Source organism: Mirounga angustirostris, unplaced genomic scaffold (genome assembly GCF_029215605.1).
Source record: "Mirounga angustirostris isolate CCGP_5_RB_7025 unplaced genomic scaffold, mMirAng1.0.hap1 SCAF_12, whole genome shotgun sequence".
Classification (NCBI taxonomy): Eukaryota; Metazoa; Chordata; class Mammalia; order Carnivora; family Phocidae; genus Mirounga; species Mirounga angustirostris.
The window spans coordinates 52,991,349-53,008,791 of record NW_026991720.1 but is presented as its reverse complement, the minus strand read 5'-3'; the positions used below and the strand labels follow the sequence as shown (position 1 = coordinate 53,008,791).

Genomic DNA, 17,443 nt, shown 5'->3' with positions numbered 1-17,443 from the left:
GTCAGTTCTGAACATCTGACTTCTGATTTCAGCTCACGTCACGATCTCAGGGTTGTGAGATCAAGTCCCCCCGCATAGGGCTCAGCCCTGAGCAGGGGGTTTGCTTCTCTCCCTCTCCCTCTGCTTTCTGCCCCTCCCTCCCCACCCCACCCCCACTCCCGTTCATGCTCGGGCACACGAGGCTGCAATCTGAGGTCCTGGGCACAGCCAGCGAGCTGGTGGAGTTGCCGCTGGCTGAATACATTCCGTTAACCTATCCACAGAAGAGAAGTCCTCTCTTCATAGTGTTGGCCTGTGCAACAGGATGAATTGCCTGAGCAAGATATTGCGTTTGAGCATTGCTCATGTGGGGTGATGAACCCCTGGAGCAAGTACCTTTCTGTTGTCCTGTGGTCCTTCCTGGTGTCTAAGTCCCCCGCACCCCCCATTGGGGGGAGCAGCCATCAATGTCTGCATGGGGCCATGTCTCTTGCATTTGAAGTCAGACTCAATAATAAACCAGATGTGGGCGCCTGGGTGGCTCAGTCGTTAAGCATCTGCCTTTGACTCAGGTCATGATCCCAGGGTCCTGGGATCGAGCCCCGCATCGGGCTCCTTGCTCTGCAGGGAGCCTGCTTCTCCCTCTCCTCCTCACTTGTGCTCTCTCTCACTATGTCTTTCTCTCTCTCTCAAATAAAATCTAAAAAAAAAATAATAACCAGTTGTTGAATATGGCATTTGACAGAATTCAGAGAGGTAAATAACCCCAAACTGTCAAATTGTATCTCACAATGAGAGTTTCATTTTGGCTTCTGAGAGTGCAGAGAGAATTGGCATGTGTTGTCTTGGCTTTGGTCTCTCGTTTTCTTGTCTGTCATGCGGAGTCTTTTGCTCTGCCACACTGACCGTTGACTGCATTCAACTCTGATTTTCAAGGTTTCCATCCCAATAACCGAAGGCCTGGACTTGATTGCCGTGCTGACGGATGACGCTACCATTGCCACCTGGAATAACGAGGGGCTGCCCAGTGACAGAATGTCCGCCGAAAATGCCACTATCCTGACACATTGTGAGCGCTGGCCCCTGATGATAGATCCCCAACAGCAGGGAATTAAGTGGATCAGGAATAAGTACGGAACAGACCTGAAAGTCACCCATTTGGGCCAGAGAGGGTATGTGAAATCGGAAGGACTGACTTTCTCTTGAGCTGCTGTGAACTGGGTCTGATTTTTACGAGGTCCTGGCGATTGCTAAACGGTCCCCTCTCTGTTAAACGTGACACTCTGGCTCTCCTTGTCTATCTGCTTGCTCAGGTTTCACATAAAATATTTGTTGAAAGGGCATTTCTGTTAGGTGGCATCCACTTACCTGAAGATGAAATGAGGTTGAAGATGAGAACAAACACTGCCCCCGAGTGGAGAAATAGGTGGGTTTCCTAAGGCCAAAAATGCAGTAGGAGGGACTGTTAGGGCATTTGGCATATGGCAACCCAAGAATGGTCAGCGGATTAGAATCCTATTCCTGAATATATACCTGGCCTATTGTAGGATTTTAGCATGGCTCAAGCCCCAACACTGAATGCCTGAAGATAATTCCTTAGTTGAGTTTTATATATCGCCTTTGAGAACTCTATCTCTTCTGAGACTTTGTGTCATTGGGTCCTCATGACAATACTGCCTGATAAATAAAGTCTTGGACATAGCTGGTCTTCGGTTAATATTGAATAATTTTAGATTTACTGGTATTTGATTTGATCCTTTCATTATCTTTTCACATATAAAATGAAATAATTTCTGCCACTGCACAGATAAATGTACTCCTTGCTTATCTGAATTCTTGGGGAAAATTATTTTTGAGGGGGAGAGCCTATTTTTGGAGAGGGAGAATGAAATATAGCGATAATATGCCACTTGTCATGACTGAACTTAAAGGTTTAAAAAAATGAATGTTTGACAAAACCACAAGACATTTAATATATTTTGATTTTTTTTAATCAAAAAAAGGACTTGTTAAATGAATTTAAATTTATGATGTTTGGGTAAGTTACATTTGTCTCAACCATGGTTATTGTCAAAAGAACTAATTGACACATGGACTTATTCATACTCTTGAATTTCACTTGGAAAATATCACTGTGTAATTCATCTCAAAATCTAATCATGAATTTCTATGTAATCTAGTTGAATACTTTATGAAACAGTTTTCTCTAAGTTTGTCTTGTCAAAAAAAATACATTAAATCAAATATAATTTAATATAAATAATTTTGAATATTTTTGCTGTGCTTATTTATCTCAATTCTGATTGAATTTTAAGGTTTTTGAATGCCATTGAAACTGCGTTGGCCTTTGGAGATGTCATCTTAGTTGAAAATCTGGAGGAAACAATAGATCCAGTCCTTGATCCGCTGCTTGGCAGAAACACAATTAAAAAAGGAAAGTAAGTATTCTTGAATTTTCACCTATATTTTGTGCTGCATGTGAATGTGATCAGCAGCTCCTGTTAGCCTCAGAATCAGCGCAGTCCACTGGAATCTTCTTGATGAGGTTTCTGAGTTTCCATTCCGTGGCACCTCCATTCCAAGAGAGAAGCAACCTCAACATGATCCAGACTTACAGACTATTTCTTTGGTAGATTTAGACTCATGTTATCCAGTCCCTGATTTATAAACCAAAAAATGCATTGTCACAAATGTGCGAGTAGTTGCTCCTTTATCAGTTCACACCAAAGAAGTGTAAGACTTCGCAAAACACCTTTAGTGTGTTTACTTATACTGTGTATCTTTTGTATCCTTATTTACTCTATATTTTTCTTTAGAACACTTCTAAGTCCACTAATGTTTTTGGTTTAACTCAACTTCATCCAGAGTAATGGCATCCACAAAATGAGGGGTTTACTGTGCTAGTTCTCTTTTTTCTAATACACTTACAATATGTAGATAATGTATTTTTAAAAAATTCTTTAGTGGACCCCTAAAATCATTCCCATACCAGCAGCGGTGCCACCAAGAAAGAACAGGCCCTGTGAGCTCTGTGTGATGTTCCAGATAGCTGCCATTCCCCTGGGCACCAGACTCTCCAGGGCATTCTCCCAGAGGCAAGGAAGCCATTTCCAGGGAGTCCTCCTGGCACGTTCTATAAATGTGTGAAAGGTCGCATGCAGCAGGTGTGTCTCTGACCAAGCCTCTGCGGGCTCACAGGGTTGTGGCATGCCACTCGCTCTCTGTGCCTCTTCACTCGCGAAATCAACACTTGCTAGACTTAATTCACTGGGTTTCCTTCTCTTCTTGTGCGGTTTTTTTCCTTCAAGGAGATAGGATTTCAAAATTTCTCCAGCACCCTTCTTTGACACCCCGTCTCTGCCTCAGAGCTAATGGTCTCTTTTCTCACCACCAGTTCATTCCTGTCAATTTTAAATGGAAATAGGTCTACATAAGGATACCTAACTTCTGGTTTTTAAAGAGTCCCTAACAGCTTAGTATAATATTTATTATACAAGGAAATCCATTTACAGTGACTGACAACTTATAATTGTTTAATAAGCCAAAATTTACCCAGCCATGCATTTAGAAAAATTTAATAAGCTACTTGACAAACTGCAACTCTGACATAAATATAATTGTAGCTGCGTCTGATGCGTTAAAAATATAGTGTAAAATCGTGAATGTCACTGAAGTGAAATCTTTGTTATTAAGGTTTTGACTCTATTAGAAAGACCTAAAATTTTTTGTCAGTGAAATACACATTCTCTAGCTTTAACTTGGACCTTTACTAACACAATTTAGGTGTAAGAAATTTGGTGATTCTCTCTCTCTCTCACTCTCGCTCTTTTTCTCTCTATATATATTTATATCATTTAAAAATATTATAAACAATATTTTATTTTTATTTATATTTTGTATATATGTATTTAAATATATAATATATAATAAATATAAATAAAATATACAATAAAATATAAATATAATTATAAATAATATTATAAATGATTTTATGTATATTTATATTTTATGTATTTAAATATATAAGTAATACATAATATAAATATAAATATAAAATAAATACATAATTTTATATTATATATGTTTAAATATATAATATAAATAATATATAATGAATATAAATAAAATAATTATAATTATACATATGTATATATATATATAAATTTAAAATTTCCAAGGACTAATAAATTTGAGTCATGATTTTTCTTCAGGATGGCTATAGTTACATATTATTGTGAATCCCAGAAGTCTTATTTTCAGAAACAAATTATTTTACATAGAGCATCAAGACTTTATCACAAACAGTCTAAAACAGCTTATTCCAAATTATATTATTTCCTGAATAGGTACTCTCTGTTAGACTTTACAGAACTGATCTTATCATTCCAGCACTTTTTTTAAAGACCAAGAGAATTTAAAATGATACGTAAGAACATAACAAGTGGTGTTTATCACATGCAGTTATTACGTTAACAATCCTAGTTCCTAAACTCATACATGTGGGAACAATGACTTACATGAGTGTAAAATCATATCTGTATCTCCAGTTTTTCCCACTTCCCTCTCCCTTGCAGATATTTTTAGTTTCTTTTTCCAGAGAATCTGAGTGCTGGTGGACTCCTTACATACTGTATCAGTCACTAATAAAACTTCTCTGAGGTCTGTGTTTACCAGGCGCTGTACTGGGGGCTGCAGATCCAAAGTATGATAAGGTAGAGAGCCTGCCTTTAAGGAAGCTCCATTTCCTTAGGGGAAAGGCAGACCTGTAAACAGAAGAAATACTGTGCTGTTGGTGTGACCATAGAAGTGTACGTGGCAGAGGGCGCCTGGGTGGCTCAGTTGGTTAAGTGACTGCCTTCAGCTCAGGTCATGATCCCAGGGTCCTGGGATCAAGTCCCGCATCGGGCTCCCTGCTCTGCGGGGAGCCTGCTTCTCCCTCTCCCACTCCCCCTTCTTGTGTTCCCTCTCTCGCTGTCTCTCTCTCTGTCAAATAAATAAATAAAATCTTTAAAAAAAAAAAAAAAAAAGAAGTGTACGTGGCGGGGATTCATCATTGCCAGAGGGGAGACTTGGAAAGACGTCGTGGAGAAAATTACATATGGTTACATTGACATTTACTATGAGTCTGGAAAGATGAGTGGGCATTTGTCAGATAGACAAGTGGGAGAAGAGAATTTTGGAATGAGAAAACTAATAACAAATAGCAAAGCACAAAACAGCCCAACAGCTTTGGGATCCACATCAATGGAGAGTCTTGTGTTGGAAGGAAGAAAGGACAGTAAGGCTTGGGTGAGGTGAGACCTGAGAGATGGGCAGGAACCCCAGAGGGTGGACCTCCTGGGGACCCACAGGTGACTTCTAAGTTGGCTCTTTCCTATATGTTGATCATTCTCTTTCTTTTCACTACTGAACCCAGTAAACCCAGTAAACCCACCAAAGGGGCCCATTCCTATCAGTAACATTAGCTGAAAAGAGCAGCAGTGGTTCTTAACCAAAAGACCTTGCCTTCCTGGAGTAACACATCTGGAGTCTCCGTATTTTCACTTGAGAATCATGAGCATGTCAATGGGGCAGCTAGTGAAGACGCTTAAGCCTCCTAGGAGTAACATAATCAGATTTGTTTCTGAAAGGATGTGCTGTTGGCATTGTAAAGTATTGTATGGAGGGACATGGACCATGGTCCGTGGGGCCAGGATCTAATTAGCAAACAGTTGGGACTCATCCAATTGAGACAGGATATGACCCATCATGACCCTAAAGTAAGGCAGTGATACGAGAAAGACAGGAGAGGACAAACGAAAGAATTCTGAAGGAGTTAACTTCTTTTTTTTTTTTTTTTTAAGAATTTATTTATTTATTTGCCAGAGAGTGAGTGAGAGCGAGAGAGAGCACAAGCAGGGAGAGCGGCAGGCAGAGGGAGAAGGAGATTCCCTGCCAAGAAAGGAGTGCAATGTGGGACTCGATCCCAGGACTCAGGGATCATGACCTGAGCCGAAGGCAGACACTCAACCGACTGAGCCACCCAGGCGCCCCTCAAGGAGTTAATTTCATCAGTTCATGGTCGTTAATGGAATTTTGTAGGTAGGGAAAAAAAGGAAGTTTCAAGGGTGATTTCCACTCTTCTGCCCGGTTAAATGATGGTGTGATTTATGGAGAGTTGTGGTACAGCAACTGGAGTACGTGTAGGGAAAGAGGTAATGATTTCACTTATTAGACTTTCCAAGATGTAGGTGCTACTTTAAGATTCTCAGGAAGTCTAAGAAGCCAATGGACATGTGAGTATGGAGCTTCACAAGGAGATCTTGGCTGACTGTGTAGATCGGGGAATATCTACATGGAGAGGTAGTTAAACCAGCATGGTAGGTGTGATTTTTTTTTTTTTAAAGATTTATTTTTGAGAGAGCACACACACCTGTGCGTGAACAGGGGGAGGGGGAGAGGGAGAGAATCTTCAAGCAGACTCTCCACTGAGTGGAGAGCCTGATGCGGGCTCGATCGCAAGACCATGAGATCATGACCTGAGCTGAAACCAAGAGTTGGACACTTAACCAACTGAGCCACCCAGGCACCCCCATAAATGTGATTATTTAGGGACATGTTCTACAGTGTGATCAGAGGTCACAATCACTTCACAGATGAGAAAAATGGGGACTAAACGAGCAACTAAATGTCCTCTTGAAAGCCCTTTGACCATATGAAGTTTCATACATATGTGGAATCATAATTTCTTAACAAGTTTTTCCAAATAAATAGGCACTACCCTCTTTCAGTAGAATTCCTATGAATGCTACGTGGCCATCGCAACTCTCCCTACTCTTTTTTTCCCTAAACCTTGTTTATTTTCTCATCAATGTTTTGGAATCCGTGTTTCATTTTTTTTTTAATCTCTATCTTACCATGAGTTCCGACCTTTCATTTCTTATTGCTGGATGGAGTAATGTCTTTACATTCTCTGCTCACTCCTTTCCAACCCAGAGAGGGGTTAAAATAATCTTTCCCTAATACTGCTTCTATTGCTGGCCTGTTGAAGAACCCATTAAGAATTCTCTGTTGCCTATTACATTAAATTGAAATGAAGCTCTGCTCTGAGGCCTACGAAATGCTTTACCTGTTTGATGCTTCTTATTCCCTTCATTCACACAGATTACTTGCCCTCTCCTATGATGTGCTCTTTTACCTACCTTGTCTTTCTACAAATCTAATATTCACTTAAATCAGAATTCAACTGCCATTTAACTAATTAAATGGGAATTTTAAGTTTCCACTTTCTTTGCCTCCCACCCACAGTCCATTCTGTACTGGGCCACTGTGACATTCTGCCTTTATCTGTCCCTCTTATGATATGTTAATTTTTTTTTCAGTCCTATATCTGCATTAGGTGGCAAGTTCTCTTAGATGGATAAGAAACATCTGTCTTTAAAAAGATGGTTAACCAAAGTAAAATAGTAAAAATAATCAAAACATAGACTTTTATTTCTGGCATTATGGCAGATTAGATGTGTGAATGCTGAAAAACAACTAAATATGTTAAAATATTCATACCTTCTGGCAGTTGGTTGACAAAGTGCAACCAAAAAGCGGGAATTGGATAGACAAGGAACACCAAAGCTGGTTTTCTTCTCGAGGGCACCTGCTAAAACCTGATGACCATGGGTTTCTGTTTTGATGGATGCCTAGAGCCTGGACCAAGCCAACTGAGGGTGTGAAGTCTGCCTAGAGATTGCTGTATAAAGCTAGAGACTCAAGGGGCCATACCTTCATTTTAAGGGTAAATTTGTCGAAAATTAAACAAAACCCAGCCCTGCAGAAGAGGGCTTTCCTTTTCTGTACCTTGGCACTGAGAAGAGGTGGGAAAGTGTGCCCTGAGAGTTCAGGAACTGTCTCTCTCACAAATATTTAAGACAAATTTTTACTTAGATGACCTAAAAACCTCAAACCAATAACTTATTTTAAGTGGTGCTGGATTGGTCACACCCTGAAGTACTTGGCAGATGCAAACAAAAATCCTGTCTGTAATTATGCACCCAGACTTCAGAGGAAGTACAAGATATAATTCCAGGGTATATGAGTTCACGGGCCAAAATCACAGAACATAGGAAATAAGGCATCATGAACGAGACCCAATAGTTACATCAGATAACAGAATCCTTATCTCATTGCTGCTTTGTTTCATATTTCCTTGATTGTTAATGAGGACATGTTTATTAGCCTTCCAAGGATTATTTATTATTAACTTTTACTAATGTTTTCCATGAGATGTTCATCAATTTCTTTTATTCCTCATTTTTTTTGCTTCCACTCATTGCTCTCTTTCCAACATGATTTTGAATTTATTCTTTCTTTCAACATATATTTTTCCATCTTTTCCATAGGACTTGGCATGGGGGGAAGAGAGTAAATACCATGATCAATCCATGGTCTTGAACTAGCTGTGTGAGCATTTTCAAGAGAGACTTTAAGGCTCTGAGTTGGGGCTTACGTGCTAGCATGTGGTTGTTAGAAATTAGCATTGGGGTAGAAGAAGGAAGATGAAATTTGGTTCAGATCTTGGTCCGCTACCCTCTAGTTTGGTGATTTGGGGTAAGTCGTTCAGGCCATTTTTCTGCCTTTACATTTTCTTACCTGGTGATAAGGAAAAGAATACAACATAGCACAGATAGGGAGTCAAAGTATATTATTTCCTTTGAATCTTGAACCAGTGATAAGTATAGTATGTGGGTGATTGGGAGCTTGAATCAGAGGCTAAGCCAGAGATCCTGAAGTAAGACATTGGTTTTTTGGATGTGGGATGTGTGAACAAGGAATCAGTCATAGCTTTTGGTGTCTTAAGTTGACTCCTAAGAACAGGAGAGAGTTTTAGTCACTTAAATTGTATTAGTTAGTGCTGGTACATATAAAATACATAATATATAAAAGTTAGAAAGCATAATAATAAATTAGATATATATCTTCCATTCAAACTATGAATCGAAAGATTACCAATATTCTTTAAGCCACATTTGCACTCCTCTCATTCCCCACAGGGCCTCCTCTCCCAAAGCTAGTATCCTAAATTTTGTTCTCATTTCAAAACTTATTTAAAATACTTTCATTTATTTTTGTTTGAGTTGGGGCTTTACAAAAGTGTAATCATTGTGTATATAAAGGGACTTGAATTTTGTACTGTTACATATCTAAGACCTACCCGAATTCTTGTTTTTAGCTCTGTTTCATCATCATCATCATATTCAGTGGTGTAACTGCTCCTCAGTTTACTTAATACTGTTATTGAAGGACATTTTGGTTATTACAAGCCATGCTGCTGTGCATATTAATACACTGAACATCTGTATGTGCATCTACAGGTGCGCACAGCAGGAGGTCCTCAGAGTTTATATTCTGGGGTAGAAGAGTTCGGTTGTAGAGTGTGTACACAAATAGCTTTAAAACATAATGCCAAATTGTTTTCCAAAGTGTTAGTACAAACTCACATGCTCACCACTAGTGTGTAAGATCTGTGGAGGCTTTCAGAGAGCCAAGGTAGGACTCGTGCCCTTCTGGTGTTTTCTTGAATACAGACAAGTTATGTATTCAGTCCTATTAGCTGCCTCTTCCTAGGAGGAACTACTCTACACCCTATTTTTTTTTCCCACCTCTTATTTTTGAATGGAAAAAGTTGAGGACACTCTACATTTTGATACTAGTTTTGTTTACAAGAGCTTTAAAAGTACTTTGGAATAATGTTTGATATTTTAGTGAGAGTATTATTTCCACCTGACAAAATGTCTGTTTAAACAAAGCAAATGCTTCCTTGTGACTTCATGTAACTCTAAAAAAAAGAAAAATTTGAAAAATATATACAAACCAGAAGGGATATGCAAAATTAAAATAAATTGGTTGATGTAAGAATTATTTTTCTTCTGATGAAGTAAAGGAAAAGAAAACTGATGGAAGAAGGTCAATTGGGCTTTAAAAATAGAGATACCCATTTGCAATATCAGAACAGGAACAGAAAAATTTTGACTTTACCTTGATCACGTCCCAGACTGACCTACATGGTTGTAAATTGTCTGATGGACATCCTATTCTCATGTCCTACAATGAACATTTTACTTTTTTCCTCTTCCCCTCTGTCTTTACACTTCTGTGTTGTTCTGTCCATGCCATTACCTTTGTGACTGCAAACGGTTCCCTTCCTATCGTCAAGGCACAGTGGCATTGAAAACAAGGAAAAGAGGGGGACACAACCCACAAGGGTTGCAATGCCAGTGCGTTCACCCAGTGTGTCCTCACCGCATCCTATTCCTCCCACGCAGGTGCGGTAACATTTGCACCCTTTTGACAGTCACATCCCTCACAAAGTTTTCCAGCGTCAGTAGCGTTTTTGTTTGTTTCAGTTCTGTTTGTTTTAGAGGGCTTTTTTTTTTTTTAACCAATATGAGTTTATTCTTCCTGATAATGAATGTCTGGGAAGACGCTTGTGATAGATATAGCATAGTCCAAAAGTTGAAGTTCATTAATAATTGGAATGTTGTGGAGTATGAAGTAATGAATACTAATTACTCCTTTCATGTCTGACAGGTCCCTGTGGACCAATACATCAGCCCAGACTTTAATTTGGTTCTAGTAATGGTTTCATCGATAGCACATTAAATCTGTGTTTGAGAAGATATACAGTTGAACCTGACCCACATAGTAGATAGCACTGTCATAAAATGGCCACAGGCTGACAACAGCTGGGTAATTACAAATAATTAAATCCACCAAACTCCAGACAATCCTAATTTTAACTAAAATACATCTTATCATATCAATCGACAGAAAACATATCTGGGAAGATTTATCAACATGTACTTTTTCCAAAGCAAATTTACTGGCTTACATATTAGAGAAGTTGCTGATCTGTGAAGCATCTTCATAAAATTATCTCTCTTTAATCTTTCAAATCCCCCCGAATATTATTGAAGGAATTTTTTAACTTTAATCTTAGAGTAACCTTACTGTAAGACGTATTTCAGATTGTTTCGAAGCATATAAATATTTTCTAAAAGACGTTTTATACTTTTCCTATATTTTTCGTGTAATTGTCCTTTTAATTATAGTCCTTAAGTAGCATGTCATATAAAGAAACTTAAAACTGAAATATTAACTGTATGATTATAAATTTATTTTACAGAAATAATACAATGAAAGCTATTTTACAGATATTTACCATGACTGTGTTTCCTAAAAGTGCTACTAAGATTAATCGGGGGAATTGCTTACAGTTAGCCAGTTTTCAGTGTATTCGGTATGATTATGTTGTTACCCTTAGAGTTGATGTTAGATCTGTTTAAATAGATGAGGTCTTGGGTCAGACTTAAGATAGAGAATCATGATAAATTAAATCCCACACTGTAATAAAATGTGTTCTCTTGAGCTGGGAGTTTCTGGTTTTTCAATAAACTCAGGAGGTGGGCGCCTGGGTGGCTCAGTCGTTAAGCGTCTGCCTTCGGCTCAGGTTATGGTCCCAGGGTCCTGGAATCGAGTCCTGCATCGGGCTCCCTGCTCTGCTGGAAGCCTGCTTCTCCCTCTCCCACTCCCCCTGCTTGTGTTCCTGCTCTCGCTATCTCTCTCTCTGTCAAATAAATAAATAAAATCTTTAAAAAAATAAAATTAAATAAATAAATAAATAAACAAACAAACAAACTCAGGAGGTATGTAGTTCTCTCATTATCACCCTTGCCGATAGGAATTGCTTTATTTTCAAGTTAATTCATGTCCTCATGTGGTAAAATTCAGCATTCTAGTCTCTCCTAATTTCTAAATTCAACATAAAGTTTAATTACAGAAAAGACATTTCTATTCCTAAATTCAGTCAAGTTTTTTTGTTTTGTTTTTTGTTTTGTTTTTTAAGAATAACATCGCGGGTCTATAGGTAGTGAGCACACAACTCCTATTTATCTTGCGTAGTAGTTGTCTTCATGTGACTCCAAACAGACCACAGATAAAGAACCTTTACATTACTTTCTTTAGAAAAGCAAATTTCCTTTAAAAAAAAATGCAAAGAGAACCGGAATTTCTTTTTCATGCTACATTCTAATATTTTAATATGGACATATTGAAATATGAAATAGATACTGAGATACATATATGTATGTCATCATATTGAACGTAATATATGTAAAATGTGTACATACTCTGTTTCTCAGAAGGGAAATAACCTGCTAGGATTTTCTTGTTTAGCTTCCTTTTTTCTTTCTGTGCAAGGGTACCTGGAGTCCCTGCAACACCAGTCTTTTTTTTTTTTTTTTTAATTGAAGTTTGCTTTTATCTGAGAAGGACGTGTTAGTTATATTAACTATATGAAGCAGCAAGTCAATTAACTCCTTTCTATTCAGGACTTCTTTCCTCCTTTTCCTGGGCCCATCTTGCTAGCTGTGTGGCTTTCAGCCCAGACCTTTCCCCAGGAGCCGGGGGGGGGCGGTGACCAACTCCGCAGGGGGGTCCCCCTGATGGGGTTGCTAAGTTGCGAAGTAACATGGCCCCCACCACGCGGGCCTGGGGCCTGCCACCGTGTTCCCGGCCAGAGCCGTGGGAGCTCCCAAGCCTCATGGAGAAGCGTTTAATTTTAAGCAGCAGGACGTGCAGTAAGGCTTTTAGATGTCCGTTGAAAAGTTTGGTTTTTTCCTTTTCTTTTCCTGAGTGTGTTTTTTCCCCGACGAGTGCGACTGTATTATTTTCTTATCTCAAAACCCACCTGCCATTTCTTTACCTTGACAAGCAGGCCCTGGTGAGAGGCCTGGAGAATTCCTCCAGTCCAGGGAACTTGGGAGCTCTCTGAATTGCCCATCTTAGAGTAAGGGCCTCCAGAGTGCCAACACGGTGTCCTAGGAAGTGGCTCTCTCCACAGCATCGGGAGAAAGGTTTTGCAAATCTTTTTTAAAACAGTCCTCCTGCAGCGGGTCCTTGTTCTAAACTGAATATGCTGCTTTTCCAAGCTTTGTTTTAGATGGCAATAAAAAATAACGATAGTGTTGGTTCATGTACTCAGAATATCTAATCGCTACGGAAAGTCGTTTGGGTTTTTATGATCCAGGACTGGTGGCATTTTCAGCAGGAGCTACACTTAATCTTGAGAACAGTTCCAACAAAAGTAAAAGATACTTCCTCAGTTTCTACATAGATATCTTAGATACAAGAGATCCAGCTTATAATCCCCAACTTGAGATTCCCATCTTGATTATGTTAAGATAATGGTGCCTCGACTCACAGAGATTCTGGTTTTCAGGTAAATTTGGTAGCTGGGAGAAATGTTTCCCTGTTCTGTCACAGAAGTGCTGTGAATATTAGCCACGAATTCATTTCACATGTATTTATATCAGTCCATAGAGTGGTAATGACTTTCTATGACTGGACGAAGTTAGGAATCTTTTCATCCCAAAACACATTTCAGCTAGATTTTGAATAAACTCTGAATTTTGAAATTCCCAATGTACCTGATTTTTATGTAAACCTGACCTATGGAAAACTGAATTAATAGTTAATTTGTAGATGATATTCTTTTATACAATAATTTATTCAACTAACGAGTGAGCATTTTGGCATATTTAAAAGACTTTTTTTTCCCCTTAAAGCCAGAAGATAGAAAATTTTTCTGTACGTTGAGTGTTTTTTTTAAGATTTTATAAATTAATTAATTTAATGAAAATATCTACCAGAAATTCAACTCTTTGGTTAGACCTGGGCACCTCGATAATGAGTGCTATTTTCCTTCATAAACAAGGACAGAATTTCGAAGCAAAGATCAGCAGGGCATGTTCTCTGGGCTCTATCTTTATATTATTTTCTCTAGTGGCCATAGATTGTACCGAGTCAGTCATATTCTCTCAGTACCCTCTTGTGATCAACGGTCAGACAGGTCGACGGAGGCTGGGGTTTCAAGCTGTCACCATCAAACAGAGCAAATTAACCTACAGTGTGATGCAGTGAAATGAACTTTATACTAGGAGTCTAGAGACCCAGGTTCTAGTCCCAGCTCGGCCACTAAGCTCTGTGACCTTGGACAAGCCATAAACTCTGCGGGTCCATGAAAGGGAATCAGTTGATGATCTCTAGGGGCCCTTCTCGCGCTAAAGCTGCAGGACTGCCAGGTGAAACAATGTTGTTGATTCACCCTGTGTCCTATCCGGTAAAACTATAGTGTTTGTACTGGGGAAAATAATTTTATTTCTCATCTGAGGTCGTATAATCCATCTCTAACCTCCACACCAGGCGTTGAAAAAAAGGGGCAGGAGTTGGTCACTCCCTTGGAGAGATGAAAAAAAACCCTCTGGGAGCAACTCCACCCGGCTTCAGAGATTCCTGCCCCACTTGATTCTCACTGGGATACAGTGACAGGGGCAAGTCCTGCTCATGGGGTGAATAGGGCCGGAAAATGGGTTAAGACCTACAGCTTTAAGATAATAGCCACATTTGCAAGTTTTATGTTGTTGTTCACACCTGCTATTGCTTCTCATTGGAGTTCAAGTTCAAGAGCTTGTAGCTGCCTGCTGTGTTCTAGAAGTCATGAAGTCTGGACTCATGTCTTTCACAGAGACAACAAAGTGATTGTTTGCTTTTCCCACCCCTCTGGTTAACTCCGTTGTTTTTTGGATCCTTCAAATCATGAGAGAGCACTAGCAGTCTGTTTAATTTTCCCAGATAGGAGATTAACCAAAAATTAACCTAGCAGCAATGATAAAATCCACTGAGTCCTTATGCAGTTTTTGCCTTTCATAGATCATAAACACCCCAATTGAGAATAATTTACTATCCCTGGGAAATTTGAACCTATGAAATAATGTTTCCAAGCAAAATGTAAAACCCAGTTTTATAGGCAGACATCCTTCTCTTTTCCTCTGATTAACTGTCTCTTCCCGAGAAAGTCAGACCTGTCCCTCAAGCAGATAGATTTCTGACTCTCAAACTAGGGTATGTGAACACTTCAGGGTACATGTAGGTATAGAAGGGAGGTGTGCAAGGGAAACTGGGAGCCACAGAGTCGTTTCTGAGCCCTTTTATGGAGCATTGCCTTAAGTCAGGTATTTTTTAAGTATTTAACCCATTGAAAGTGTTTGTCACCTACACCCAGAAGCAAAGTTGTTCAAACCTCATGCTTCATTTTGGCTGGTCTCACACTTTTTTTTCTTGAAAGCTGAGGGAGGGGATCAATGTTACGTGTAGTAGCTGCTTGGAAAAATTATAGCTTGGTGGTACTAGGAGATTGAGTGTGATTAGCTGATGTTTTCTTGCAAGGAGATTACATTCATACCACTCACCGCATGGTCTTCTATAATGGTGATACGCAAACAACCTGTCTCGATGCAACCCGTGAGCTAAGAATGGTTTTTAAACGGTGGTCAACAAAGAAGAATATTTGGGAAAGACCTATGTGGCCACAAACGCTGAAGTATTGATTCTCTGACCCTTTATAGAAATAGTTCTCCAACCCCCACTCTAGAGAGATTTCTCCCTGAGGCCTGGACAGCTAGGACTTCCAGAGGTAAGTTAGTCATCTCGTGGGGCTTGTTCTGATTCTCACATGTACACACACACACATGCAGACCTCGAAATTAAACTTCTTACCTCAGTTCCTCAGCCGGCCACACTGAGCTGCCCCAGTGGACAACAATGAAGAAAATTGTGAAGTTAGTTCATTCAGTGTCCTTCATTAAAATGCACATTTTTAAGTGGTAAAAATATTTACATTTTCTTTTAATCAGGGATATAATTTGGTGATTAAAACAGCAAGTTTATGAGGTATGAACTCAAATCCAGTAAAAATTCATAAGCAAATTAGGGAAAATTAAATCTGAAGTCATGAAAGGTGGTGACAGACTTAGCATTTCTGAGATACTGCTCTGAGAGGGAAAGAATGTAAACCAAGATGGAGCAGTATCACAAGATCATAAAACATACCAGAGGTTTCTTTCAAGTTTGGATTTTATCACCGTGGTGATAGAAATGAGTATCAGCTTTGGTATCGCTTATGTGTGGGAACCCCAGGCACGGTAATGAAACCTTCACTCTTGAAAGTTCCTTTAAAAGCCAGTCAGTGAATAGTGCTAGCAAAGAAAGATATTTCTCAAAGCTACCTTTGAAATTAATTTTGGAAACCCTTGGAAAGAGAGGCTCAAGTAGTGGGAGAAATTTTTATCATGCTCCAAATGAAGGTATGGTTGAATATGTCTTCATCAAAAAGAATTGGGTTAACCAAGAAAGACATGACCTAGGATGGTCTTATATAACGAGGGTATCTTTCTTTGGGGTATATAGCTAGGAGTAGAATATTTAGGTAAAATGGTAGCTGTGTATATAAGATTGTGAGAAACTCAAATTGCTTTCTAAAGTGGTTGTACCATTTTACATTCCCACCAGCAGTGTATGGGGGGTTCTGATTTCTCTCTCTCCTTGTCAACACTTGTTACTACAGTCTGTGGGGTTTTGTTTGTTTTATTCTAGCCATCTAGTGGTGAAGTGGCACCTCGCTGGGGCTTTTATTTGCATTTCCCTGATGACTAATGGTGTCAAACATCTTTTCAGATGCTTATTGGCCGTTTGTATATATTCTTTGGAGAGATGTCTATTCACATTCTTTGCCTATCTTTTAATCGAGGCAGATCTTTGATCTTGATATGGCTGTCATGTTGTAGGCAGTTAAGGTGTTTTCATTTATTGAACGGACTAAACAGAAGAATGGCTGCATCAGTATGTAAGATCTTACAGTCATAATGCCTATGATGAGAGAGTTAGGTAAGAATGTTGGTGAGAGCAGAGACTGTGCCTGTTATATGACCAGCGCCTACAAGACTCTCCAACCGCCTGGCGTGGTGTAGGTGTTCAGTCACTGCTTTTTGGGTGAATGAATGTTTGGTTGTAACATGTTTTTCTATAAAAACAAAGAACTGAAGAAATTAACAATAAGGTACATGATGATTTTAATGAGCATGATATCAGCTGGAAACTATCTGCAAACATGTGAACAGATGGGGTCATTTCCATGACTTGTGAAACAAGGGCTCAGGGCCCTTGTGCTCACTGGATTCACCACCAGCTGCTCTCGGGTTCATTTATAACATATGGCCTGTGGTTCATTCATCTCTCTTTTTTTTCCTCAGTGTTTCTCTTTAACAGTAATGTGAATACTCTTTTTAATTTTTTTTAATTTTTTTAAGATTTTATTTATTTATTCGAGAGAGAGAGACCATGAGTGGAGGGAGGGGCAGAGGGAGAGGGAGAAGCAGACTCCCCACTGAGCAGGGAGCCCGACCCGAGGGGGCTCCATCCCAGGACCCTGAGGTCATGACCTGAGCTGAAGGCAGATGCTTAACCAACTGAGCCACTCAGGTGCCCCTATTTTTTATTTTTTTAAAGGGAAGCATATTATACAAATACATACTGGCTTAGAAGAAAGTTGCTACCTAAATTGCTCTTCATCCTTCTAGGAAAAAAATATTAAAGAGTA

At 39.3% G+C, this 17,443-nt stretch overlaps 1 protein-coding gene across 1 annotated transcript in view; it reads left to right on the top strand.

Moving 5' to 3' along the window:
* The window catches only part of DNAH11 (dynein axonemal heavy chain 11), a 339,985-nt gene that overhangs the window by 252,832 nt on the left and 69,710 nt on the right, over positions 1-17,443 (top strand). Inside the window, 2 exon segments of the mRNA XM_064575180.1 lie at positions 916-1,151; positions 2,295-2,417. Coding sequence (XP_064431250.1) covers positions 916-1,151; positions 2,295-2,417 — 359 coding nt within the window.